The sequence below is a fragment of the Misgurnus anguillicaudatus genome, chromosome 7 (assembly GCF_027580225.2).
Source record: "Misgurnus anguillicaudatus chromosome 7, ASM2758022v2, whole genome shotgun sequence".
Taxonomy (NCBI): Eukaryota; Metazoa; Chordata; class Actinopteri; order Cypriniformes; family Cobitidae; genus Misgurnus; species Misgurnus anguillicaudatus.
In genome coordinates this window covers 22,114,139-22,140,677 of record NC_073343.2, presented here as the reverse complement: position 1 = coordinate 22,140,677, position 26,539 = coordinate 22,114,139, and the positions used below count along the sequence as shown (strand labels likewise).

Below are 26,539 nucleotides of genomic sequence, written 5' to 3'. Positions count from 1 at the left end.
AGGCTTTCTCCACTTCTCCCCAACGTGACGTCATCGCCGAATTGCGTAAAAAAAATTAAATACCAAAAACTTTAAAAAAGTATTTTTAAAATGATATACATATCTGAGTGATTTATGTACCCATTAATCGAAAGTGGTGGTTAACATGCAACACGCCCTTTAAGCTATTCTCTGTCCGGGAAACCACCCCTATATTAATTAATGTTAAAATAACAGAGGTTTATCATAAATTATAATATTGTTTTTTGTGGTGTCAGAATCGCTTTGTTACTTTGTGTTATCCCTGTTTGTTGTTGAAAGTTTTCGAATGTCTCTGTTTTGTCATAGTAAACACAACTTTAGCCTGTCTCTTTAAGTCAAGTGCATGTTGCTGAGCAAGGGTTGGTGTGATGTGATGTGTTGTGTCTGAGCGTATGTGCACTGCTTTTTCAGTAATGCAATTAGAGAGAGAGAACGAGAGAGAGAGTGGTTCTCATTCCTCACCACTGATTTACTGCTTGTAAAAGAATGCGTATTCCTTTAAGTATACTAAGTACACTTTGAGTATATAGCCTACTTATTTATATGTTTGTAATATGCATTGGGGCAAACAAGCTTATCACACTGTATAAAACAAAGACACTGTGGTGAGACACCTACGCCCGTTTAAACACATTATAGATTATCTTGTTTGGATGGGTGTGTGGTGGGGGAGTCAGGAAATGGGGCAAAGGAGAACCACTCCACACAACATCATCACTGCTAAAGGAAGAGTGAGGAAGTGAGAGAGAGAGAGAGAGAGAGAGAGAGAGAGAGGGAGGGCAAGCGAGAATACTCTGAGACAGAAGGAGGGAAGACGAGTCGTCTCGTTCTTTCTTGGCTGCGCACGTTGACAATGAGTAGCCCGTGTCTGATTCGTGCGATGCCCGTCACCCAGACCCATCTGCGGGAGGTCAAACTCAGCCTGAAGACCAGCAGAGAAACCATTACAGTCCGACCTACTCCAGTCGCTCGGGATGTCAGCAGCCGACAGTACAGCACTGTGAAAGAAGCCCCTATCAGGACCAATGCCCCAAGCAGCCGGAGCAAAAGCACCCCGCCGACGTACAGGGCCCAGAGCAGGAGGAGTGCAAAAAGCAACGTTACGCAGAAGTGCGACCCTCAGCATCTTCCGCAAAGAAATGGCACTTTTAAGGGCATCCCGTCGAAACCAGCGCCCGTTACTCGAACTCCGGTCATCTCAACTTCGTCATCCTCTTCCTCCCTCACCCCCAAGGGGCACCGCACCTCACCTCTACGATCCTCGCCCTCATGCCCCCTCTCCCCGTCCCGGGGCATGACACGAGCGCGATGGTTGAGCTACAGCACTTCCAACATTTGCTTTAACAACTCTGTCCTGGATGGTCGCTTCAGACAACTACAAGGTAGCGTCCTACAACTGTTTTCATCCTGCCCTCAGATTGGCAGAGGGCAGTCTTTCCTGGCATACCTCTCCACCCTACCACAGGGGAATTGTAGAATTAGTTGTGAAGTGAGGTGGTTGGTGGGTGTTTTCTGTTGGCTGAGGTGAAATATGAAGAAGTGGTTTGTCTTTATTAATTTTTATTATTCATGCTGTATATACGCCCCAATTGCTCACTGACGTACTACTTAATATTTAATGATGAAAACACTGAATGGCAAAAATAGGTCTTGTTTTTTACACAATCTTATTCTGCTGAATGATGAAGTGATTGGTACATTGGCAGACTGCATTTTTGCCTTTTAAAGGAAAACGTTCTCTCTCTCTCTCTCTCTCTCTCTCTCTCTCTCTCTCTCTCTCTCTCTCTCTCTCTCTCTCTCTCTCTCTCTCTCTGATTTGGTGTATTCAGCGCGGTCTAAGATCTCCAACTTCACTTGTTCTCTCTTGGCAGCTCTGTTTATTTTTAGAGAAGTTGACTGTCATTGTTAATTTGTGCAAGACTGAGCTCTTTCTCTCTCTCTCTTTGAAGACAGATTTTTTTAGTGCTTTGAAACAGATGTGAAATAATTTTTTGATTACTTTTAGTAGCATTCATAGTATAAATATATATGGATATAGTATAAATGCACTATGTCTACTATTCTTCTACTCCAGCATTGTGTGGAGGTATTTCATAAAATATGAAACTTTGTCTTGTTTAGGAGAGGTGTATTGTTACTTTTCTAACTTGTTATGGCAGATGCTTAAAGGAACAGTATGTAAGAAATGTATATCAATTAATCATAAAATGGCCCTGACATGTCACTAGACATTAAGAAATCATTTTCATTTCAAATACTTATATCACTGACAACAGTGGTCCGGCATTGTCATTTAAAAAGTGGAGTTGCAGCCCTCAACTGATGTTTATGTTGTCATGTTGTGTATTGGCCACCAGTTGCGTGATTGCAGTACCAGTTGTAGCCACAAGTTTTGTGATTGCAGTACCAGTTTTGACCACAATCCTACATACTGTTTCTTTAAAGGAAAACACCACCGTTTTTCAATATTTTACAATGTTCTTACCTCAACTTAATACATACCTATCTTTATTCAATGCGTGCACTTAATCTTTGTTCAGCGCGTCAGGAATGTGTTAGCATTTAGCCTAGCTCCATTCATTCCTTAGGATCCAAACAGGGATGAATTTAGAAGCCACCAAAACACCATGTTTTCCCTATTTAAAGACTGTTACATGAGTAGTTACACGAGTAAATATGGTGGCACAAAATAAAACGTGGTGATTTTTAAAATGAGAACTATATTGTTGGCGGAAGAGCACTTAGTTTGCAGCACTTCGACCTCGGCGTGCAGTAACATCATCACTCCTGACTATTTCCTTCTCGCTCAAACTTTTGTCAGTATTACACAAAAGAAGATATTTTGATAAATGATGGTAAGTACACAGCTGATTGTAACCATTGACTTTCATAGTAGGAAAACAAGTATTATGTAAGTATTGTGATAAATGATTAAAAAGATATTTTGATAAATGATGGTAAGTACACAGCTGATTGTAACCATTGACTTTCATAGTAGGAAAACAAGTATTATGTAAGTATTGTGATAAATGATTAAAAAGATATTTTGATAAATGATGGTAAGCACACAGTTGATGGTACCCATTGAATTCCATCATATTTGTTTTTCCTACTACGGAAGTCATTGGTTATAATCAGCTGTGTGCTTACCATCATTTATCAAAATATCTTCTTTAGTGTTCATTAGAAAAAATAAATTCATACAGGTTTAAAACAACATAAGGATGAGAAAATTATGAAAGATTTTCATTTTTGGGTGAACTACCCCTTTAACAACCATTCAAAATCTTTGCATCATTGCAGCAAGTTTGGCATATGCCAATCAAATTGCAAACATTTTGTACCTTATTCTTTATGCATAATTATGTAGCTGTGCAAGTATGTGCAAAGACCTCTAAACAGTGACTCAATGTGGTTGCAAGTCACATCCAGGCTGACTATGGGCAAAAACTGGCTTATTCTGTACAGGGAAAATCCATCAATATGAATATTTCACAGAGCTGCTCTGTAAGCTAGCAAGGATATTGGAGATGTGAAACCTCGGTATTTAGTCTGCTGCTGTTTTAATGGAGAGAAAGCATCATTTAGCAGAGGTTAGACTGCAGTTTGTACAAGGTACTAACAGGAAGCAGAATCTATTTGGCAGCAGTTTGATCATGAAATATGTAGTGGTGCTGGCCTAAAAGCTTTTATTACGCTTTAACACATTTGCAGCTTTCCTTACTCTGGATGGGAACATGGTAAATTGCGCTGTAACAGTTTTAGCTAAAAGAGCTGACTCTTGCAGTTACTTTCATGGATGTAACTTGTTCTGTAGTCAGGTTGTATATTTGTGACCGTCTGTGAAATCCTTGTTAAAGTCTCATAATCGAATTATGAGATTAAAAAAGTGGCGGCTTGTGACTGAGGGGCGCAAATTCAAAATATGTATCCAGAGTGTCGTGTGTTGCTCGTGTTTTCAAAATATGTGTTTGTTGCATCATGTGAACCATGTGCATCACATGTTTTGTCAAAATAAGTGCCTGATGCACATGCATCAAAACCATTTATGATAAAAGAGCCGCTCACGTTCACAAAATACATGCAAGACACTCCCTTAACAGTAAACTCTGATTACGCATGAGATTATGCGAGTATCTGAAACGCTAGCGTCTCTTTTATCATAAACCCTTTAGACGCATCTGCAGCGGGCACTTGTTTTGACAAAACACGTGATGCACATAGGTTCCCAACTCATATTTTGAAATGATGAACCACACACATGACGGGCTACATAGATGTTGTGACGAACTTCGCATCGAGCGCCCTCAAAAAAATAAGTCACCAGCCGCCATTGGATTAGAAGCGTCAAAGTTTAATTTAAATCAATGACACAACCTTACTCAGTCAATTTTAAAGATATCAAGGTAATATTTTCATGTTCTTTGCATTATGTAGGATGAACAAAAGATTTTAGCTGGGTTTCACGTTTTTTAGTTTTTAGTTTTAAATGTGTAAAGGAAATAATCTTTTACATAAAAGGAATCATAATAAACCAACACAAGATGTGTAATAGTTGTTACATTTTGATATATATGGTAATTTCACTGCTTTTTAGTGTCTTTACAAATGTACTATATACAGATATCAATTAATGCTTTCTTGTCAAATCAACATATATTTTTATACATTTTATTTTAAAATTTTGTTAAACAATTTCAACTTGTTTTTATAAGTTATGTCAACTTATCACAAGTCAAACTTAAAAAACTAGGTTGAATAAAACCAAGTTGTATTAACTTCATGCTGATTTTTTTTATTGTAATACAAAATGTCTTAAAGGACATGACTTGTCCACTTTTAGCACAGCTTAGCATAATCCATTGAATCTGATTAGACCATTAGCATTGCGCTAAAAAATAATCAAAGCGTTTCGATATTTTTACTATTTAAAATTTGACTCTTTTGTAGCTACATCATGTACTAAAACGACGGAAAATTAAAAGTTGCGATTTTCTAGGCCGATATAGCTAAGAACTATCTCATTCTGCCATAATAAATCAGACTTTGCTGCTGTACCATGGCTGTAGGAGGCGCAATGATATTATGCAGGGCCTGAAAATAGTCCCCTTGGTAACTTAGAATAGCAGAGGACCATTTTCGGGCACTGCATAATATCATTGCGCTATTTTTAAGCGCAATGCTGAATGGTCTAATCAGATTCAATGGATTATGCTAAGCTATGCTAAAAGTGGTAGCGCCAGACCCGGAGATCAACTGAATGGATTCCAAAACAGTAAAAATCTAATGATTACAATGAGCACATTTTCAAAAAAAGTGGAGTGTCCCTTTAAAAGACAATAGAAACATCAAAACCAATATTAAGGATGGTTTTCACATGCAAAAATATTGCAGACATAATTTGCATATGCATTCTTTCAATGCATTACATTGCTCTGTGATCCAGATAGAGGAGATATGAGAACAGCACAAAACATCAGGTTGATTTAAAACACTGACTTTGTATGATTGTGTAAAACTTGACAGAACAAGGCTAAAGATTATAAATCATCTCTGAAAATGATGCTTCTCTGTTTTTCTGTAGTTCAATGGTAAATGGGAAGGTAATGAGGTAATGTCTTCGTATTCCCACAAGCTTCAGGTTTAAAAGCATGAATCTTTTCTACTCTTCATTCTCTACACATTTTAATGTTTCCTTTTTACTGTCTTTGCTTACATTCTGTCTTTTTGTTTCATGTGGTCTGTATAAAACATGTCATTAAGAATGCACAATGTTGCCCTTTTTGTGGTAGATTCTTAAAAAATCCACAACACCGCAGAAGTGGTGCTGAGAAAGGACACATATACATTTAATATATCATGAAAAATACATATCCTCACACGCTTATAATATCTACCCTTATTAACTATCAAGGGCCTTTTGAGGGTGTTAAAATAAGACAATGGCAATGCATGTCACATACATATCTAAATGTTGTTTACCTCATTCCAGATGAACGAGAGGCTGTCCAGAAGAAGACCTTTACAAAATGGGTGAATTCAATTCTAGCCAGAGTCAGCTGCCGAATCTCAGATCTCTATCTGGACCTGCGGGATGGAAGAATGCTCATCAGACTACTGGAGGTTCTGTCAGGCGAGAGACTGGTAAGAAGTATATACAGTACATTTTATAATGATGCCACACCACAGGAACAATCTTTAACTAAGATCTAAGGTAACATCTCTTGAACATTTTTGCCCATCAGCCCAAGCCAACCAAAGGCAGAATGCGGATTCACTGTCTGGAGAATGTGGACAAAGCTCTGCAGTTTCTAAAGGAACAGAGGGTTCACTTAGAGAACATGGGATCACACGATATAGTAGATGGGAATCACCGCCTTATTCTGGGCCTTATCTGGACCATCATCCTTCGCTTCCAGGTCAGCTTATAAAGGCACATTCAGTAGCCCATTAAAATCACACTTCAGCATCCAAAAACGATTTATTGTATATAATAACAAAACATAAATGCTTCAGTATAAATCAATCAATAAGTGATGGATGGATTAAAACAGCCTGATCTCACAAATTTCCGTGTTATAGTCACGGAATTTTTAGCAATTTTTTCTGTGGGATTCTCACAGATCTCCGCATTTTTCCGTGGCATTCTCACGGATTGGTTACTCAACTGTTGTGTCCTATTTTCTTACCATTGTCGCTTCGGTTTAGGGTTAGATTTACATAAAATGACATCTTTACCCAAACAAAACTCTAACCCCAACGCCAGGCGACAATGGTTTAAAGTTTAGAAAATGTAAAAGAAAAAATCTGAAAAAATTGTATAAACTAATAGTTAAAGTGACATACTAACGCAAACACCAAATCTAACCCTAAACCGAAGCGAAAATGGTTTGAAAATAGAAAAAAGCAGTTGAGTAACCAATCCGTGAGAATGCCTTGGAAAAAGACAGTCCGTGGCAGGGCCAAGGACAAATGCGGAGAGCTGTGAGAATGCCACTGAAAAATGAACAAAAAAATTCTGTGACTATCCCACAGAACTTTGTGAGATCACGTTGATTAAAGACCATGCTTTTAAGCATTCTATTCATCCTATAGTAGGGTTTCCCAAACTGGGGTTCATAAACCCCTGGTGGTTCGCAAGGGAATTACAGGGGGTTCGTCAGTTAATGCAAAAAAAAATTATCAATTATAATTAAATCATGTAAATAAAAAAATGAATAAATAATTTTAGAGTAAAATATTTAAATAAGACACTGACAATATATATGTATATGTATATATAAGCATGTCATGTGACCATTTCACAACACTACAATATATTAGAAAACTAAGAACGCATGCATAATGGATAGATAGGTTGTATGTACCAAAAGAGAAAATTACCAGATGAAGGCCAACAATAACAATTAATAATAACTATATCTATGAATGGAAAATATTACTGGGTGAAATCTAAATGTTTTTAAAGTGTAAGTCAGGCAAATATGCTAATAAATTATTTAAATATGTACAAAAAATTCTCAGGGAGTATTTCAAGTAAGTAATTTGCATCAAGGGGGTTCAGCTGACAAAACAGTTTAAAAACCTCTGCTGTAAATCATATTTAAAACTATACTAAATATTTTGCATAAATATTTTGCATTAATTTACAGAGAATAAATTTATATCGAAACGAACACAAAATAAGAAATTCTATACAAAACAAGTTGTTTGTGATATAAACTTTCCTATTCAATATTACAGTATTTTCCAGACTATAAGTCGCTCCAGGGTATAAGTCACATCAATCAAAAATGCGTCATGAAGACAAAATAACATATATAAGTTACCACGCCAAATATACAGACAGGTAATTTGGAAAGGCAAGTTATTCAACTAAACAAAAGCACACAGAACAGCTGAATAGCTGTCCGTACGTTAACGTAATACAAACAGTTATTTAGACGATACACAATAGCATACTGAAAATACCTGGAAGGTTGAATAGGTTAAATTAACTGAACAAACCAACGAGCATGAAGTTCGCAGGTTCGTAATTCGTTGAATTCACTGAATTCATTGAATTACGTAAAATACTGGAGCAGCATGAACTCTCGATGCAAACTCTCATAAATGTCAAAATTTATTCATACTGACTTACAAGGCGCACCTGACTACCTGACTATAAGACGCAGCACCAGCCAAATTATGAGGGTCTGTGTTTATATATAACTTGTATTTATTTTTATTTTCTACATATGATAGGTGTCTATTTTTAGCCCAGCTGCTTCAAATAATGTACTTTACTAAATAATTTAGAAAAGGGCTGGATTGAACAGTAATGTACTAAATATAAAAACATCAGGATCTAAATAAAGCAACAATGCCTCTTTAATCTGAGAATGAATGCTGAAGGTGAATTAACTCTTTGTAAGATTTACAGTAAATGAAATGTCAACTGAGGTACACCAAAACAATTTTTAAAGCTTTGACGTGACTAGTTGACAAATTAATACTCTAGAAATATACTGGTAGATCAATGTTTTTTTATCTAAATATTTGTGTGCATACAGATTCAAGACATTGTCGTAGAAACAGGACAAGCTGACAAGACTGGCAGGCAGGAGACCCGCTCGGCCAAAGATGCTCTGCTCCTCTGGTGTCAGATGAAGACGGCAGGGTAGGACAGCAATTGTCACGCAGTAGTATTAGGAAATCTTATAGCCAATAATCAATTTTGTTTTGGCAAAATGATTAAATTTGTCTAGTGTTTTGTATCTGCAGGTACCCCAATGTTAACATTACCAACTTTACCACAAGCTGGAAGGATGGAATGGCTTTCAATGCTCTTATACACAAACACAGGTAATAAATAATTGGATAAGAAACAAGACAGTTGTTGGACCTATATTAGTTATTACACATGCTGTGACACATTGAGCTACTGTATTGAAAGATCTGACCAATAACTTATTTTGACTGGCACGTTTCCTGAATCTTTTCTCCTTGTTTTCCTATCCATCAAAGTAGGAAAACAACTACACAGAGACGATTTTCCTTATATATATTCTTATTTCACTTTATTAGGCCAGATCTGTTGGACTACAGCAAACTACAGAGGTCCAACCCCACCCACAACCTTCAGCGGGCCTTTAATGTAGCTGAACAAAAGCTTGGGGTCACCAAGCTTCTTGATCCAGAGGGTAAGTAATAATTCACCTTCACCTTCTGAACACTTACTTACTGCTCAAGAAACATCATGACTTGAGAAATGAGGCTGCTGGAGATGAAGATAATGGAGATAACATATTGATATTGTGTTGTTTGCAGATGTGTTTACAGAGAACCCAGATGAGAAGTCCATAATCACATATGTGGTGGCATTTTACCACTACTTCTCCAAGATGAAAGCTTTGGCAGTCGAGGGCAAGCGAGTTGGAAAGGTATGACATTTAAGTGTTTGTGAGCCTATGTGTATACATGTTTCATTCCAGAGGACATTTACATGAATGTGTGTTCTTGTTCTCTAGGTGCTGGATCAGGCCATTGAAACAGAAAAGATGATTGAGAAGTATGAGTCGCTGTCTTCAGACCTGCTAACATGGATTGAGCAAACCATCATTGTGCTAAACAACCGCAAGCTGGCTAACTCTCTTACAGGCGTCCAACAGCAACTGCAAGCCTTTAACTCTTACCGCACTGTGGAAAAGCCACCCAAGTAATTAAGACTGTTCACAAATGTAATTCTGTATATGTTGTAATATACTGCTAAGCAACTATATTTAACTTTAACTAATCTCCTACTATTTAGATTCCAGGAAAAAGGCAACTTGGAAGTACTCTTGTTCACCATCCAGAGTAGAATGAGGGCCAACAACCAGAGGGTCTACACACCGAAAGAGGGGGCACTGGTGTCTGATATCAATAGGGTGAGATAACTTGACTGATATGTTTTTGCGCAGAATTGCAGTAAAGTGATGCGTGAATGAGTGTTTGCCATCTCAATAGGGCATGGGAGCGGTTGGAGAAAGCAGAGCACAACCGTGAGCGAGTCCTAAGAGATGAACTCATCAGGCAGGAGAAGCTGGAGCAAATGGCTCGTCGCTTTGACAGGAAGGCGGCCATGAGAGAGACCTGGCTTCTGGAGAATCAGAGACTAGTTTCTCAGGTAACTCACAAACCACAGGCTCTGTGTGACCTTAAAGCTGTTAATTACAGATTCTTATCTGGCCACATCTGAACAATAATTTAATTCTCATTATTTTGCTATCTACTGTATAGGACAACTTTGGCTATGACTTACCAGCAGTGGAGGCAGCTAAGAAGAAACACGATGCCATTGAAACTGACATTGCTGCTTATGAAGAACGTGTCCAGGCTCTGGTGGCGCTGTCTAAAGAACTGGAAGAAGAGCGATACCATGATGCTAAGCGCATTGATGTGAGAAAAGACAACATACTGAGGCTGTGGGACTATCTGCAGGAGCTTTTGAAAGCTCGCAGAGGCCGTCTAGAGAAGAACCTCACGCTTCAGAGAATCTTCCAGGAGATGCTCTACATTATTAGCTGGATGGATGAGATGAAGGTATGAATGACTTGTGTAGTACATGAATATTGCGTTCACATGCAAAGCGTCATTTGTAATATCTTTGTTGTTACGTGGCATTTATTTTGCAGAGTCGGCTTTTGTCCCCTGACTTTGGGAAACACTTATTGGAGGTAGAAGACTTGTTACAGAAACATTCATTGGTAGAGGCTGATATTGCGGTGCAGGCGGAAAGAGTACGATCGGCCAATGCAGCTGCCCTTAAATTTGCCAATGGGGACAGTGAGTACAGTTTTGACATGTAAATTCATGACTTAAATAATGTTGATTGGTAAAAGATGGTAAACGATACATTTCCTGTAATGTTTAGGCTATAAACCATGTGACCCACAAGTGATCCGTGATCGAGTACAACATTTGGACCTGTGCTACCAGGAGTTGTGTGCTCTGGCCGCCCAAAGGAAAGCCCGTCTTGAGCAGTCACGACGTCTTTGGAATTTTTTCTGGGAAATTGGAGAGCTAGAGAGCTGGATTCGGGAAAAGGACCACATCTTCTCTTCTCTCGACTATGGCAAGGACATGACCAGTGTGCTGGTCCTGCTTAGCAAACACAGTGCCTTTGAGGATGAGCTCGATGCCAGGCGCGACAACCTCAAGCAGGTGATGGATGAGGGCGAAAGTATGATCCAAGCCAAGCACTTGGGTTCCCCCAAAGTGCAACAGCGCATGGACGAAGTGCAGAGGCAGTGGCAACAACTGGAGGACCTTGCTGCGTTCCGTAAACAGAATCTACAAGACACCCAATGCTTCTTCCAGTTTCAGGGTGATTCTGATGATCTCAAGGCCTGGCTGGTTGATGCTATGCGCCAGATGAGCAGTGACGACATTGGGCATGATGAATACACTACACAGCGACTGCTCAAGAAACATCGTGACTTGAGAGATGAGGCTGCTAAGAATGGAGCCACCATCGATGCTTTGTCTAAACAGGCCAATGCACTTCCCGAAGAGCTGAGCAACACACCGGATATTCAGGGCCGTCTGACAGATATCAGAAATATGTATATTGAGCTTCTGACCCTCTCAGACCTGAGGAAGAAGAAGCTGGATGACACCATGGCATTGTACACTATATTTAGTGAGACAGATGCTTGTGAGCTCTGGATGAGCCAAAAGGAAACCTGGCTGGTTGGACTAGAGACACCAGAGAAGTTAGAAGATCTGGAAGTTGTACAGAACAGGTATGGATCTTGACTACATAGAGAGACTGCAAATAAGTGTGCTTCCTAATCTGGAAAATGGGTAACAGCAAGAGGTCTTAATCTTGCTTCTGGAACACACTGACTTGCAAATTTTAGCTCCTAATCCTAATCAAAGAAAACCAGTTAAAGTTTGATTTAGCTATTAGATACAGTGGGTCTCTCTAGGACCCTGCATTAAGAAGACTATATAACAAATTAATAGTTTATTTTATTTATACCATTCTTCTGTTCATTTGCAGGTTAAGCATCCTTGCTCAAGAGATGGGTAATATCCAGGCTAGGGTTGATGATGTAAATAAAGCAACCAAACAACTTGAAGACAGTAGACATCCACAAACAAAACAAGTAAAAGACTGTCAACTTCGTCTTAATACAAGGTAAGACTTATTCAATTACTAATTTGTAATTATTCTCGAAATTCTCTTTGGATCATGATTTGTTTTGTTTCTCTCATTTTCACCTCATAGGTGGGAAGCTTTTAAAGCAATGGTGGAAGATAAGAAGCGTAAAGTGGATTCAGCCCTCAGTCTTCACAACTATGATCTTGATTGTGATGAGACACAGTCATGGATAAAGGAGAAGACGCGAGTCATCGAGTCTACGCAAGACCTTGGAAACGACCTGGCTGCAGTGATAACCATCCAGAGAAAGCTTTTTGGCATGGAGCGAGATCTTGCTGCCATCCAAGACAAGTTGGACTTTCTGCATGGCGAAGCCCAGAAGCTTATCCAGGACCATCCAGACAATGCTTCTGATATCCTCCGTAGGCAGGCAGAGCTAGACGCTGCCTGGGACACTTTAAAACGCACACTGAAAGACCGTGAAGACTCTCTTGGGGAGGTCAGCAAGCTGCAAACCTTCTTACAGGATATGGATGATTTTCAGGCCTGGTTGTTCAAAACACAAAAGGCTATTGCATCCGAGGACATGCCCGATGGTTTACCAGAGGCTGAGCAGTTCCTGAGTCTTCATGATGCTGTAAAGGATGACATGGATGGCCATGAGGAAGACTACCATCGTGTAAGGGTCACGGGAGCAGCGGTCATTCAGGGGCAAGAAGATGATCCTCAGTACCAGCAGCTTGGACAGAGGCTGGGGGGTCTTGATAAGGGCTGGGATGAACTGCACAAGATGTGGGACAGCCGTAAGAACTTCCTTGATCAGGGGCTTGGCTTCCAACAGTTTATGAGGGATGCCAAACAAGCTGAGGCTATCTTAAATAACCAGGAATACATTTAATTTCAAAATGGTAATATTGATCAACTTTAAGGGCTACCATAACTATTTAATTAATTGTGTTAATGATCTTTCTAAATGGCATTTCATTTCCCCCCCAATACTTCTTAAAAGGAATACACTCTAGCCCACGTAGACAAACCTGACACCCTAGATGGTGCAGAGAAGGCCCTGAAGAAGCACGAGGACTTTGTCACCACCATGAATGCTAATGAGGAGAAGATATTAAGCACATTGAAGTCTGGTCAGAGACTGGTGGACAGTGGAAACCTTTACTCGGGAAGGGTGAAAGACAAGATGGACTCTATTGAGGATAGGTTTGTATTTGTTTTATTGTTTTGTCTTCTTAAGCTCAACATACATCCATTCTCCAAACCTAAATTGTCCTCTGGGATGGTTGGAGCCCATCCCAGCATCTTGGTTCTTAGGCAGGAAAAACTCTGGATAGATAACCAGTCCATCACTGGGCTATAAACTCATTGCTTTCATAAAAATTCTAAAGAAAGTTAAACAAAATGTATTTTTAGCGACAGTCTATTTGCTAATCGTTGCATCTTTTCCTGGACCTTGCGCACCTATCATACCCTGTGACCGGAAATAAAGAGAGATTGTTTCGAGAGGGGATGAGATTTGTATTTGATTAAAGATTGTGAGGGCACATGATTTTTTAAAAGTCATTTGTAAAAAATATATAATTTTTTAAATCAAATTTCATTATGACTTTAATACTTTGTTTGCATTGCATGACAAAAATATATTTATGCACATCATTGACTGTGTCATCCAGTAATACCAGCGAAACTAGAGATTTAGTCAAAAAAAAATCACTAGGTTTCTTTATAAAAGTTTATGTTTATCCACCAATGCATTTTGACTTGTGCTGGATCAGCAGTGAGCAAGAGTAGCATTATGCTGTAAAAGGAAAACCTTCATTTCCCCTATTAGCCCTGGCTGTCTGTAGCTCCAAATGATGGGCGCCTGTCTTGGTGGGTATTGATCTCTCTGTAAAAGTAAACCTAATCTATTGGCTTATGTTGCTCTGTTAAAGTGTGTTGCTCAGTGAGAGAATGGAGGAGTAAAGGAAAGCCATGATATCGATGTCTTCCCATGTTCAGATTCAACTACATACTACATACACTTCTTATATCATTCTGCTTTTGGAGACTTACCAGTAATGTGTTTGTGTATGCCATTTCTTCAGGTACAACAAGAACAGAGACAAAGCCACAGAAATCTCAGGGAAACTCAACGACAACAGGGACCTTCAGCATTTCCTTCAAAACACCCAGGATGTGAGCAGGATTTTTTCGTTTTGCTCCAAATAAATATTTGAAAGGTTTTATATCATTCATCGATTATGCACTTCTCTCTTTTAGCTTACACTGTGGATAAATGAGAAGATGCTGACTGCACAGGATACATCATATGATGAGGCTCGTAACCTTCATAGCAAATGGCTAAAACACCAGGCCTTCATGGCAGAGTTAGCATCCAACAAGAACTGGCTTTTTAACATTGATAAGGTAACAGAAACAGAAAGTTGACGTCTATGTCTGTGGCTTTGTTTACACCTGGTATTAGGATTTATTTTGAGCAATCGAACAAAAAGATGCAGATAAAAATTTTGTACAACAATCTCTAATATTATAATGCTAAAACAATGCGAACAATGTTCATATTTAGGAGGGACAGGAACTCATGGAGTCCAAGCCTGAGTTTGAGCCCATTGTTACGGACCGTCTTGCCAAACTTCATGAGCTGTGGGATAAGCTGGAGAGTACCACACAAGAGAAGGCTCGGCTACTGTTTGACGCAAACCGCTCTGAGCTGTTTGACCAGAGCCTGGCTGACCTGAAGAAGTGGTTAGCTGAATTGCAGCTGCGGCTCCAGGGTGATGTGGATGAGGAAGTTAAAGACCTTACCAGTGCCAATATTCAACTGAAGAAACATCAGGTGTGCTTAACTTGTAGCTTGTTCTATTTTTGAGTGTTGTGAATGCATGTCCAACGATAGCTTACTGAATTTTGTTTATATCTAACCTGTGTTTCCACTAGAACACAGAGAATCAAATTCGGGATCGTGCACGTGAACTAGAGGAACTCCAGGAAGCTGTACAGCAGCATGGGTCTGTTCGAGAGGACCAGCCTGAGCTTGAAGTTGAGCATCAAATTCTCCAGAGGGACTTCCAGAAACTTCTCACACCTCTCGCCCAACGCAAAAGCAAGTTGGAGGCGGCAAAGGGAGTCCACCAGTTCTTTAGAGATCTTGCAGATGAGATAGTATGTACACAGCCAGTAGACAGAACACTCAAACTATGGCTTGAATAAGATTTTGTAATCGTATTTTTTAAAAGCTCCTTCATAAATGCTCTTTACATTTGATTAATTTAGCTCTGGGTTAATGAGAGGTTACCAATGGCAATGTCTGAAGACCATGGGAATAATCTTCAGACTGTTCAGCTTCTACTCAAAAAGAACCAGGTGAGTTCTCCATTTTGTGCTCTTCAGACCTATACACACTTCATTGTAAATCCAACATATAGGATCAAATGCATCTGATTTAAATTAACAGAAATGTGTCAGATAGAAGAGACATTCAAAATGTGTATTGTTAACCCAATCTCGAGACGGGCCGACTACCAAAACACACTTATAGCCAATCAGCGTGTCTACAAACCAACATCCTTGCCGGGTCGCGTATGTGTGGGGTGGGTCTATCAACAGAAGGTCCAGATTCTATTGGGGTAGGGGCGTGTTTGTTTAGGTGATTTCAAATATCAACATTGGCTTTCAAACATCGTGGACTCCGCCTTTAAGCACACATGCTAAACTGTTCCTTTTAAATGCTTATATCTTCTGTATGTGAATGTTAATTCATACCAAATAGCTTTTTTCCATAGTTGTGTTAGACACATGAACGTCTCTGGTTACGTATGTAACTGTTGTTCCCTGAGAAGGGAACGAGACACTGCGTCTCCCTTGCCATACTTCCTGCATCCCTGTAAAGCTGTCTCTGGCAATATTTCAGATAGCCATATACTTCCTGGCTCCCGCGTCACCCTGTCTTTGTCGTTAAGCCTCACCATTGGTTGTATTTGATATACACATTCAGACCCAGTTTCCCCTGGAAGCGTCCCAAAAGTGTCACCACAGTTACGCAGAGCGAGTTCCCTCGAAAGTGAATTGTAACAGTGTATCTTAAAAGGTAAAACGATGTAACCTTGCTCTCACTTGAAATGCGTCCCCACATTTAGTCCTTGAATTTGAGGGTATTAGACCTGGAAAGTCCTTGAAAAGTCCTTGAATTTGAAGTTAACTAAGGTGTGGGAACCCTGAAATGCAAATAATGGGAGATTGAAACGTATTTACTGAATAAATTCGGACGTAGCGAACATTAAACCCACGTGAGTAATCGTCTAGCTGTATCAGCTGACGTTGTCTTTCTCATATATGGGTCTCAACGTTAATCCTTGCTGCTAGTGCCTGCATCAAAAATGTATTTTTCTGTGCACAGCATTCAGTTTGGCAATAACAAGCTACACTGCTAGTAAATTTATAACTTGCCAAATCGTAACCAAATGCAGCCCTGTCTCCATTTTCTAAGCGTGGCTTGTTTTATTTACTGTTGGTTACTAGATTACCAATACCACCGTCATTCGCTTGAACAACTTGATGGAAACCCACCTAATTCCCATTTGTTTGTTTTTCTTTATATTTGCATATTTTGAAAAGATTCACTTCAAGTTTTGATGGAAACTCAGCTTATGAGCATGAATGTCTTTTTTCGTGTCACTCAGCACACATTTCTATATATTGTTTTTCGTGTCCCCAAGCACGACTTCTTTATCGTGTCATTTTATGTATTGTTTCCTAATTTTACTTTTTATTTTCTTACCCTTGTCTCCGGGAAAAAAGAGGAAAATCATGTCCATGAACACAAATAAATAAATCAAATATTTTGTGACTATAACACGAAATGCCTTGAGACAGGGATAGACTCTTTGTGGTGATGGTAACTATTCTTGTCCCTTACAGTCCCTACAAAAAGAGATTGACGGCCACCAACCACGTATTGATGAGGTGTTAGAGCGTGGACGGCGAATGGTGGCAGCAGCAGAGGGTAGTCCAGAGGCAGAGCGCATGTCAGAAGAGATGATGAAACTTCAAGAGGTTTGGGCAAAGCTGCAAGAAGAGATGGCCAAACGGAGAGCACGGCTCTACGGCTCCAACGAGGCCCAACAGTACTACAACGATGCAGATGAGGCTGAGGCCTGGATTGGGGAACAAGAACTTTACATGATTGCTGAGGAGAAAGCCAAGGTAAGAGCTACAAAACAGTACGTGCCTAGCTACAATACGGCTAGTATCCCAGGTGGTTTGGTCAAACTCATACAATCCGCTTCAAATGCAAAATCTGATTTAACTGGACTGTTATATCTCCACATTGTAGGATGAGCAGAGTGCTATGATCATGCTAAAGCGACACCTGCTTCTGAAGCAGACTGTAGATGACTATGCATACTACATCCAGCAGTTGGCAGACCGCGCACAGAAGATGCTGGCCGAAGACCACCCTGATGGGTATGCTTTAATACAGAGTATCAAATGATTGTTTGTTAATATATCCAAAACTGATGGATCACTTTATAACAGATTAATATGTTGTCTGTTTATGAAGTGAGGACATAATTCGAAGGCAAGGACAGGTTGATAAGCAGTATGCAGGGCTGAAGGAGCTATCAGAGGACCGCAAAAAGAAGCTGGATCACACGTACCATCATTTCCTGCTGAGCCGTGAAGTGGAGGACCTTGAACATTGGATCGCAGAACGTGATGTTGTGGCCTCTTCACAAGAAATGGGCCAAGACCTTGACCATGTGATGGTAAAACACCCCCACAGACAGAAGCATATTACGACCTTTACACAAAAACCATACAAACTTGCATACTCAGCACCACTAATTTATATTTTATTTAGATCCTGCGAGACAAGTTCAGGGAATTTGCACGGGAGACGGGGACAGTGGGTCAAGAACGTGTAGATGTTGTAAATCGGACCATAGACGAGATGATCGAAACCGGCCACAGTGAAGCGGCCACTATGGCGGAATGGAAGGATGGAATCAATGAGAGTTGGGCAGATCTGTTGGAGCTTGTCGACACCCGTGCCCAGCTCCTCACAGCTTCCTATGACCTGCTAAAGTGAGTATAGAAGAACAGACTGTACTGTATAAGATGTCACTTAATCAGATGTGCTTTTATCAGATCATATTATGCCTACAGACTTGTTGCACTTAATGCAAAACAAGCATACTGTTATAGTTATCATTTTACAATGCGTTTACTGATGCGATTGTAAGTGTTGTATGGTATACAGTATTAGACTAGAAGACACTACAGTATGTGACACAACATCATGTACCACTATTTATATTTATATAGCTCTGTATCGCTGCCGTTTAAATGTTACAGGATGACAAGCAATGTTCTGTAAACTTGTTTAGGTATTTTTATGATGGGAAGGAGCTGGTTGCTCACATCCAGGAAAAGAAGAATGAGCTTCCTGATGATCTGGGAGAAGACTTTAGCAAAGCAGAGTCTTTCCACCGCATGCATGCTGCATTTGAGAGGGACATCAGCTCCCTGGGAAAACAGGTAGGGCAAACAACATGGTACATAAAGACGTGGTCTACATCATCATGCTATTGGCTTGGGACTAAAATGAATTTTTTGGAAAATTATAATTATTACAAACATCTTTCTCTTTGCAGGTTAAACAGTTTCAGGAGACTGCAGCTCGGCTACATGCCCAGTATGCAGGAGATCAGGCTAATGCCATTCGGGACACTGAAAAAGAGGTGGTGGATGCCTGGAAGGGACTTCTGGATGCTTGCGAGGGAAGGAGAAAGCGCCTGGAAGATACAGCAGACAAATTCCGCTTCTTCACCATGGTCAGAGACCTGCTTGCTTGGATGGAAAGCATCATTCAACAGATAGAGACCCAGGAAAAACCAAGGTAAGAAAATATATCGTTGTTTTTACAGTGGAGGTGTCTATGAGTCAAATTCTTGTGATCAAGTTTTTCTCTTGTTTCATTGAAGAGATGTATCCTCTGTGGAGCTTCTGATGAAGTATCACCAAGGGATCCGTGCTGAGATTGAGACCCGTGGGCCAAAATTTAATCAATGTATCGAGCTTGGCCAGGCCCTCTTGGAACGCAAGCATAAGGACTCAGCAGAGGTAAACGAATGGGGTTAAGTAGTGTCCAGTCCACATTTAATGTGTTCTGACTGATAGTGGTAATGGATCTGTCAGACTTGTGTCGACTTACTGTAATATATATCCGTCTTTTCTCCCAGATCAAGGAAAAGCTGATACAAATGACAGAGAAGAGAAACGAGATGATGCTCAAGTGGGATGACAGATGGGATTGGCTTAGACTTTGTAAGCTTACACATGACACAGATACATTTACTCAGGGACATAGCAAATATATAGTAGTTTCAGCAACTGTGCAAAGCATCCTCAAAGACTGTGTAATCATGCCTCCTCCCATGATGCATTTAGACAATTATGTTTTGCTAGAATGCAAGTATGCACAATTTAGGACATGATAAGCACCCAACAGGTATGTTCATGTACGCTACAGCTGCTAATGACTATATATCTTCATCTAGTGTTGGAGGTATGTCAGTTTGCCCGGGATGCGTCTGTGGCGGAGGCCTGGTTGATAGCTCAGGAACCATACGTGGTTAGTAGGGATGTGGGCGAGACGGTGGATGAGGTTGAAAAACTGCTTAAGAGGCATGATGCCTTTGAGAAATCTACAGCTACGTGGGAGGAGCGTTTCTCAGCATTGGAACGTCTTACAACAGTGGGTATTTTTTATTTTTTTTAATGACTATTAAGTAATTCTTTGGTGTAGTACTTGCCATTTATAATAAAGTATAAATAATATAGAAATTATATCTAATCATTTTAGATTTGGGCCAGTAAGCAAGCACCCAAAACTCTTATAAACCATGCACTGTAGCAATGATCAAGCAACAATAGAAATGTATAGCATTTATAGCAAATTATTTATTATTTATTAATAATCAGCAAATTACTATGGGCAAGCACCACTCAAATTATCATCAAAAAAATCTTTGTATTGACTTTAAATCATAATCTATTATAGTTGGAGCTGTTGAAAATTCGAGAGCAACAACAGGAAATGCAAAAATACAAACAAGAGGTGGAGAAAGATAGCAGGTAAATGTAAAAACTGTGGAACATTTTCATGTTACATATTCCAAATTAAAGTTTGACCTTTAAACCCATGTCCCTTAGAAAAGAAGACACAGGATTTGCAGAGGACTCCTCACAACTCTACACTACAGAAGAACCATCTATGGTCTGTTCAATGTAACTTTTCATGACCATCCCTTGAAGGGACACTCCACTTTTTTGAGGGTGTTCTCATTTTCCAGGTCCCCTAGTTGGATATTGGATTTTTACCGTTTTGTAATCCATTCAGCCGATCTCCAGATCTGGGACTGCCACTGATTAGACCATTTAGCATCGCGCTCAAAAATAACCAAAAGTTTTGATACTCTTTTCTGTAGTTACATCGTGTACTAAGACCGACAGCAAATTAAAAGTTGCGATTTTCTAGACAGATATGGCTAGGAACTATACTCTCATTTTGCCGTAATAATCAAGGACTTTGCTGCCGTAACATGGCTGCAGGATATTACGCAGCAGCCGAAAACAGTCCCCTTTGTGACTTTCCATAGCAGGAGACCATTGCACCTCCTGCATCCATGTTAGGGCAGCAAAGTCCTTGATTATTACACAGAATGAGAGTATAGTTCCTAGCCATATCTGCCTAGAAAATCACAACTTTTAATTTTCTGTCGGTCTTAGTACACGATATAACTACAGAAGAGTCAAGCTTTTAAATAGGAAAAATATCCAAACTCTTTGGTTATTTTTGAGCGTGATGCTAAATGGTCTACTCTAATCAGATTCAATGGATTATGATAAGCTATGCTAAAAGTGGTAGCGCCAGACCCGGAGATCTGCTGAATAGATTCCAAAATGGTAAAAATCAAATGTTTAACTCTGGGGGAGCTGTAGAATAAGTATATTTTCAAATAAGGTTAAATGTCCCTTTAAAGGTATGGTTCACCCATAAAAAATATTCTGCCATAATTTACTCGCCCTCATGTTTTTACAAACCTGTATACATTTCTTTGTTCTGCTGAAGACATGGAATATATTTGTAATGAAGCCGGAAACAAAAGCACCATTGACTTCCATAGTAGGAAAAATACTGCTATGGAAGTCAATGGTGCTCAAAATATCTTCATTTGTGTTTAACAGAACAAAGGGATAAGTAACATGAGGGTAAGTAAATGATAAAAGAATTTTCACTACTATATCTTTAATTTTTTTCAGTTCTTCATATTATACTAACTTATACCACGGGTCTGTTGAATGCTGCATTCTGATTTGCTGAGAAATGTTCTATGGGTGTTGATTATTTTTCTGTAAACCGCACACCTAGTTGTCAAATGTCTTAAAATAGGCACCAGAGCAATGTTTGTGGTAACCGTGGTATAAGCGGAATTATTGACTCCGGTCCTTTATTATTTTCTTATAATTCAATGGCCCGTCGTCAATAATTCCTTACATGATCAGTGCAGAAAAACTGTACATTTTCATGTTAGCGAGTGCAAAACAGCACATAGTACCTAAAAATATAATTAATAACATATAATTTATAACATATGTGTTATGATTTTCTGAATTTTCTAAACCCTATGCTTGTATGGTCTTTAGTCTGGAATTGGAGTAATAGAGCCTAGTTCCTTTGGAGTTGATGGCACAGCAGGGGAATCTACTGTACCACTGGTGTCAGAGACACAAGAAAGTGGCTCGCAAGAACTAGACCCTTCTACATCCATTCAGGTCACCAAAGAAACAGAAGAGGCTTCCACACTTCCCACTATAACCTTAGAAGTTCCGCCAGCCCTGCTGGAGGGAACTTTAGCCCGAAAACATGAGATGGAGGGACCCAATAAAAAAGCATCCAACAGGTTAGATTCATGATTTCTCCCTTGTGAACGATTAAAGGTTACACTGACCATGTATGGCATAATAGATTAACACTGGGATTGGCTATATGAAATTAAAAACACTACAAATGTCACTGGAGGCCACATCACAAAACATGACGCCAAAACATTTGCATTTTATTATGGTAAACAAATCTTTAGTTAGTAGATTGTAAACTGATGTGAAACAGAAATGAGAGTTATAAATGTACACAGACAGTAAGTAGCGGTAGGCCTAGTATGTGGTCTTGACACCTGCATGCCATTAAAATTACATTAACATCCTCTATTCAGGCCTTTCAATATGAACCAGAGAGTAACAAATTATGAACAATACACAAAACATACAAATTAAAGATGATTAAAATAAAGATGATTTGAAAGGTAAAAAGATGGGAATGGGCAGTAAAACATTTTCACATGAAAAATTATAGTAAATACCATAGTATTTACTATACTAAACTGTACTAGTAATAGTTCGCGACAACCATTACCCATCATCGACCCACCACTATGCGCGAAACATAATGGTGGCTTCCACAACTTATGTATAACAGTATAAACGAGGATCGTTTTCATTTTAAAATGGCGTTTTAAAACGCAAATGCTCTAATGTAAACAGGGCCTTAAAATGAGTATTACATGTTGGCAGTGTTGGGGGTAACGCATTACAAGTAACGCGCATTACGTAATAAGATTACTTTTCTGAAGTAACAAGTAAAGTAACGCATTACTTTATAAATGTACAGATTAATATTTGAGTTACTTTTTTTAAAAAAGTAATGCGAGTTACTTTTTAGTTTAATTAATTCAATTTAAAAATAAAATCATGTACTGAATTAAACTGAACATATTAACGTAGAATTACGCACTCTTACGTGCGTCTAAGCGGGAACAGTTTGAGTCAGAAACGGAGATGGCAGGCCAGAACTTGACATTTTTGCGATCATAAAAAATACCTGCAAGGCCTGAAAGAGATCAAGCCTCAGCCAAGTAATAAAAAGTAACTTAAAAGTAACTTAAAAGTAACGTAATCATTACTTTCCATGAAAAGTAACTAAGTAACGCAATTAGTTACTTTTTTGGGGAGTAACTTAAAGCTCACGTAACACACGCTGTTTCTGCATTTCTGATGTTAATCTGGAGTACCTATAATAGAGTAGTATTACATCCTTTATATCTCCGAAGAGTCTTTAGTTTAATCAGATTTATAAAAGAAAGATTGGCTTTACCAAATCTTTATGATAACATACAAAATAATGAAGAAGGAGGAGTTATACCGCGGGAGGAGCGAGTACGAGTCATGCAACACTATACAACACTTCTAACTTATGATTCACTACATGTTCGTGTCATTTATATATTATGCACGTGCCTATTTCCAACATAAGACAGAAGTCTTACTTACCGCATGCAAGTCGTGACCCGGTTGGGAAAATCCACAGCATCAAACACAAACCCAAAACTCCGCTGCTACCCCGGATAATAAACTATATCCATTGTTTTCATAAGGCTGGATTTCTTCTCCTTACATCCAAAAACACACTTCTTCATTCGTGCCATTGTTGAGTTTTGAAATTAAACAAAGCTGTGTGGCGTGATGAGATGTTTGCAAGTTTTAGCGTCTCCCGCTGATTGACGGGTGGGCGGGGTTTTCCGGGGGAAGTGCCCAAAACTTGTGCGAACTCTGGCGAAGTGCATTCGGCAAAGAAATACTCTGTAACACGCCCAACTGCTTTTTTGACACTTTGCCTACGTTTAGGATGAGGAAACAACTCTATAACTTTGTCAATAAGTCAGAATGCTTGAAATACCATTGACCCCCCCCCCCTTTAATATTGTAATGCATTACTTTTAAAAGTAACTTTCCCCAACACTGCTGGTTGGGATTTTTTGAAGAAATGTATGTGTTTCTATCAATGCATTTACTAGTAGAAGGCAAAAATAAAGTATTAAAGCATCCAAGTCTTCATAGTTGAGAACCTTTGAAGTAACAATCAAGTAAACTTTCACTTCTTGTTTTAGGTCTTGGTACAACCTTTACTGTGTGCTGAAACCTGGACAAATTTTTGCCTACAAGGATGCTAAGAGCTTTAGTCATGATGTTCTCTACCACGATAAGCCTCAATTGAGCCTCACTAATGCTTCATGCGAGGTGTTGACCAACTACAAGAAAAAGAAGCATGTTTTTAAACTGCGGTAAGATTTTTGGTTTATTTGAAAATAAAACTTAAATATTATGAGGTGTGTTACTGTATTGTTTATCCTCATTTAATTTTCCTGGTATACTCTCAGGCTTGGAGATGGAAGTGAGTATCTTTTCCAGTGTAAAGATGAGGTGAGTTATTGGTTGCTTATTCTAAAAAGTTAAGGATATAATTAATAAATAATACAAATAAGACAATATAATAACCTTTAATGATCAAATATGCTGTGTTTATGGTTCCACAGGAGGAGGTTCAGATTTGGACTAAAGCTATAGAGGAGGCTGTACAACCAATGACAGAGGAATCAGTAGCAGGGCCTTCAGGAGGAGTGAAGGCACAAACCCTACCACCACCTTCTTCCACTACTCCTGAGGTCCCATCTACCAAAAAGGACAAGGAGAAGAGGTTTAGTCTGTTCACTAAGAAGAAATAAAGAGTCCAAAGAATCCAGGGAGTACAGAAACCCTGGACAAATTGAATTGAACACATTTATAACACCATTGTTTTTACATTATATTCATTTGTAAGGATTTAAGCTATATGAAATGTAGATTACACTGCTGCCTGTATCTAAGCTATTGAAGTGTTGCTAAACACATGTATTGCTCTTTATACTTTGTTGTATTTTCCTAAGCTAGTCACATACCGGATTTGATCAGTATACAAATAAAAGCACAGGAACCTGTTCCAATTCAACCAAAACCTATTTATAAGAAGAAGGGATTGCTTTTTGTCTTGATTTTTTTACGTGCTAAGCTTCTTCTAGGCATGCTTCAATGTGTATTATGACTAAACTATGCCTTGTTTTTCTAGTCTGCTTTACAAAAATGGTTGCAAATGTAATACTGTGCTCTTTGAATAGGAACGTATAGGATTTTTAAAGAGATTGACAGCAGGAGGTATTGCAATCAGAGAGGTTGACACTGTACAGTGTAACATTAACATGCAATATATGCAATATGTTCAGTGTGGTTTTAGATTGTCCAAAGTGTTGCAAAAGCTACTTTTCATTATGACAACTATAATATAAACAATAATATTATGAATATGTAGTATTATTAATGCTAATATATAATTAATAATGATACAATTATAAAGTACTGTCATACGGCTAAATGATGGTCAAAGTTAGTATGGCAGATAGTAGGCTTTTTCGAACCTCAGTAATGTTGAATGTTTATTTCAACGCATGTTTATGGGGTATGGTGCTACATAATTATTTGAAGTTTTACCCTCTCAAAACTCAGGTTTCCCAGTATGGTTTTTAACATATTTTATACCCTCAAACTAAAAAAAACATGTCTCACATTCATCACATGTAAGGCTGGTAAGTGATGTCTAATAAAATCCTGTAGTCAACAAAACCCATGTAACATCAATAGATATAGCATGGCATGCAAATAATGACAGAAGGTAATACAAAGGGAAAGGGAAAAGAAATTTGAAATTACAAGTAAAACGTCCAACATATATTAATGCACTGACCGGAATAGCATTGCAATAAACTATTTAAAAATTGTGTATAATACTTTATTCAATAAAAATAAATGTCCCATACATTTATGAAAGGCTGTAACAGAATGGATTATTTGAATGCATTGCCTAATCTAAGCTGACTAGTATTAAAGGGGTCCTGTTACCAAAATCTTACAGTAGTGTCCTTCAGCAACTGCATATAGTGTGCATGTTGACGTACATGAACAAGTAGTTAGGGTTGGGTTTTTGTTTATGACTGCTAAAAAGAACAAATCATGTTATTCATGTGTTATGAGGGTCAGTTTTTTTTTTGCCTACTGGAGCTCCAGATCTCAATTTTCTTGCTTTAAAAGCACTGCAGTCTAAGTTGAATGAACTCTTTTAACTTCTGTTGTTCTTGTCTTGTCTCTTTTATAAATCTATGTTCAATGCAAAATCACAAAAAGTCGAAGGCAAAGTATGAATCATTTTACGAATATGAAAATCAATAAACTCTGTTTAAAGTAAACTTTGATTATATTTATTGACTTGAAAATTGCTATAATTAAACGATTTATGAATTATTTTGACAGCCTCGTTTACTTTAATGTCAAGGGGGTGCTAAACGGCATCTAAGATGATCATATTACTAGTCATTGTCGCTCTTATCCAGTAGAGCGCACTGCTGAGTAAAAAGCAGTTTTTTCTCAAACGTTCTTCATATGTAAACATTT

General features: G+C 38.8%; 1 protein-coding gene across 1 annotated transcript; it reads left to right on the top strand.

The window, feature by feature from the left end:
- The first annotated feature begins 856 nt into the window (after positions 1-856).
- On the top strand, positions 857-26,334 carry LOC141365338 (spectrin beta chain, erythrocytic-like). The gene is made up of 36 exons (XM_073869585.1): positions 857-1,403; positions 6,014-6,165; positions 6,267-6,440; positions 8,574-8,680; positions 8,785-8,865; positions 9,088-9,203; positions 9,331-9,443; positions 9,531-9,718; positions 9,812-9,921; positions 10,002-10,168; positions 10,282-10,584; positions 10,677-10,827; positions 10,916-11,786; positions 12,047-12,184; positions 12,275-13,040; positions 13,164-13,360; positions 14,245-14,335; positions 14,420-14,566; positions 14,727-14,996; positions 15,098-15,322; positions 15,434-15,523; positions 17,078-17,362; positions 17,493-17,623; positions 17,721-17,925; positions 18,021-18,244; positions 18,547-18,697; positions 18,814-19,058; positions 19,144-19,282; positions 19,402-19,486; positions 19,720-19,916; positions 20,223-20,296; positions 20,375-20,438; positions 21,869-22,125; positions 24,169-24,342; positions 24,439-24,481; positions 24,595-26,334. The coding sequence occupies exons 1-36, from the start codon at positions 875-877 to the stop codon at positions 24,781-24,783; spliced, it is 7,449 nt and encodes a 2,482-aa protein (XP_073725686.1). The 5' UTR covers positions 857-874; the 3' UTR covers positions 24,784-26,334.
- The last annotated feature ends 205 nt before the right edge of the window (positions 26,335-26,539 follow it).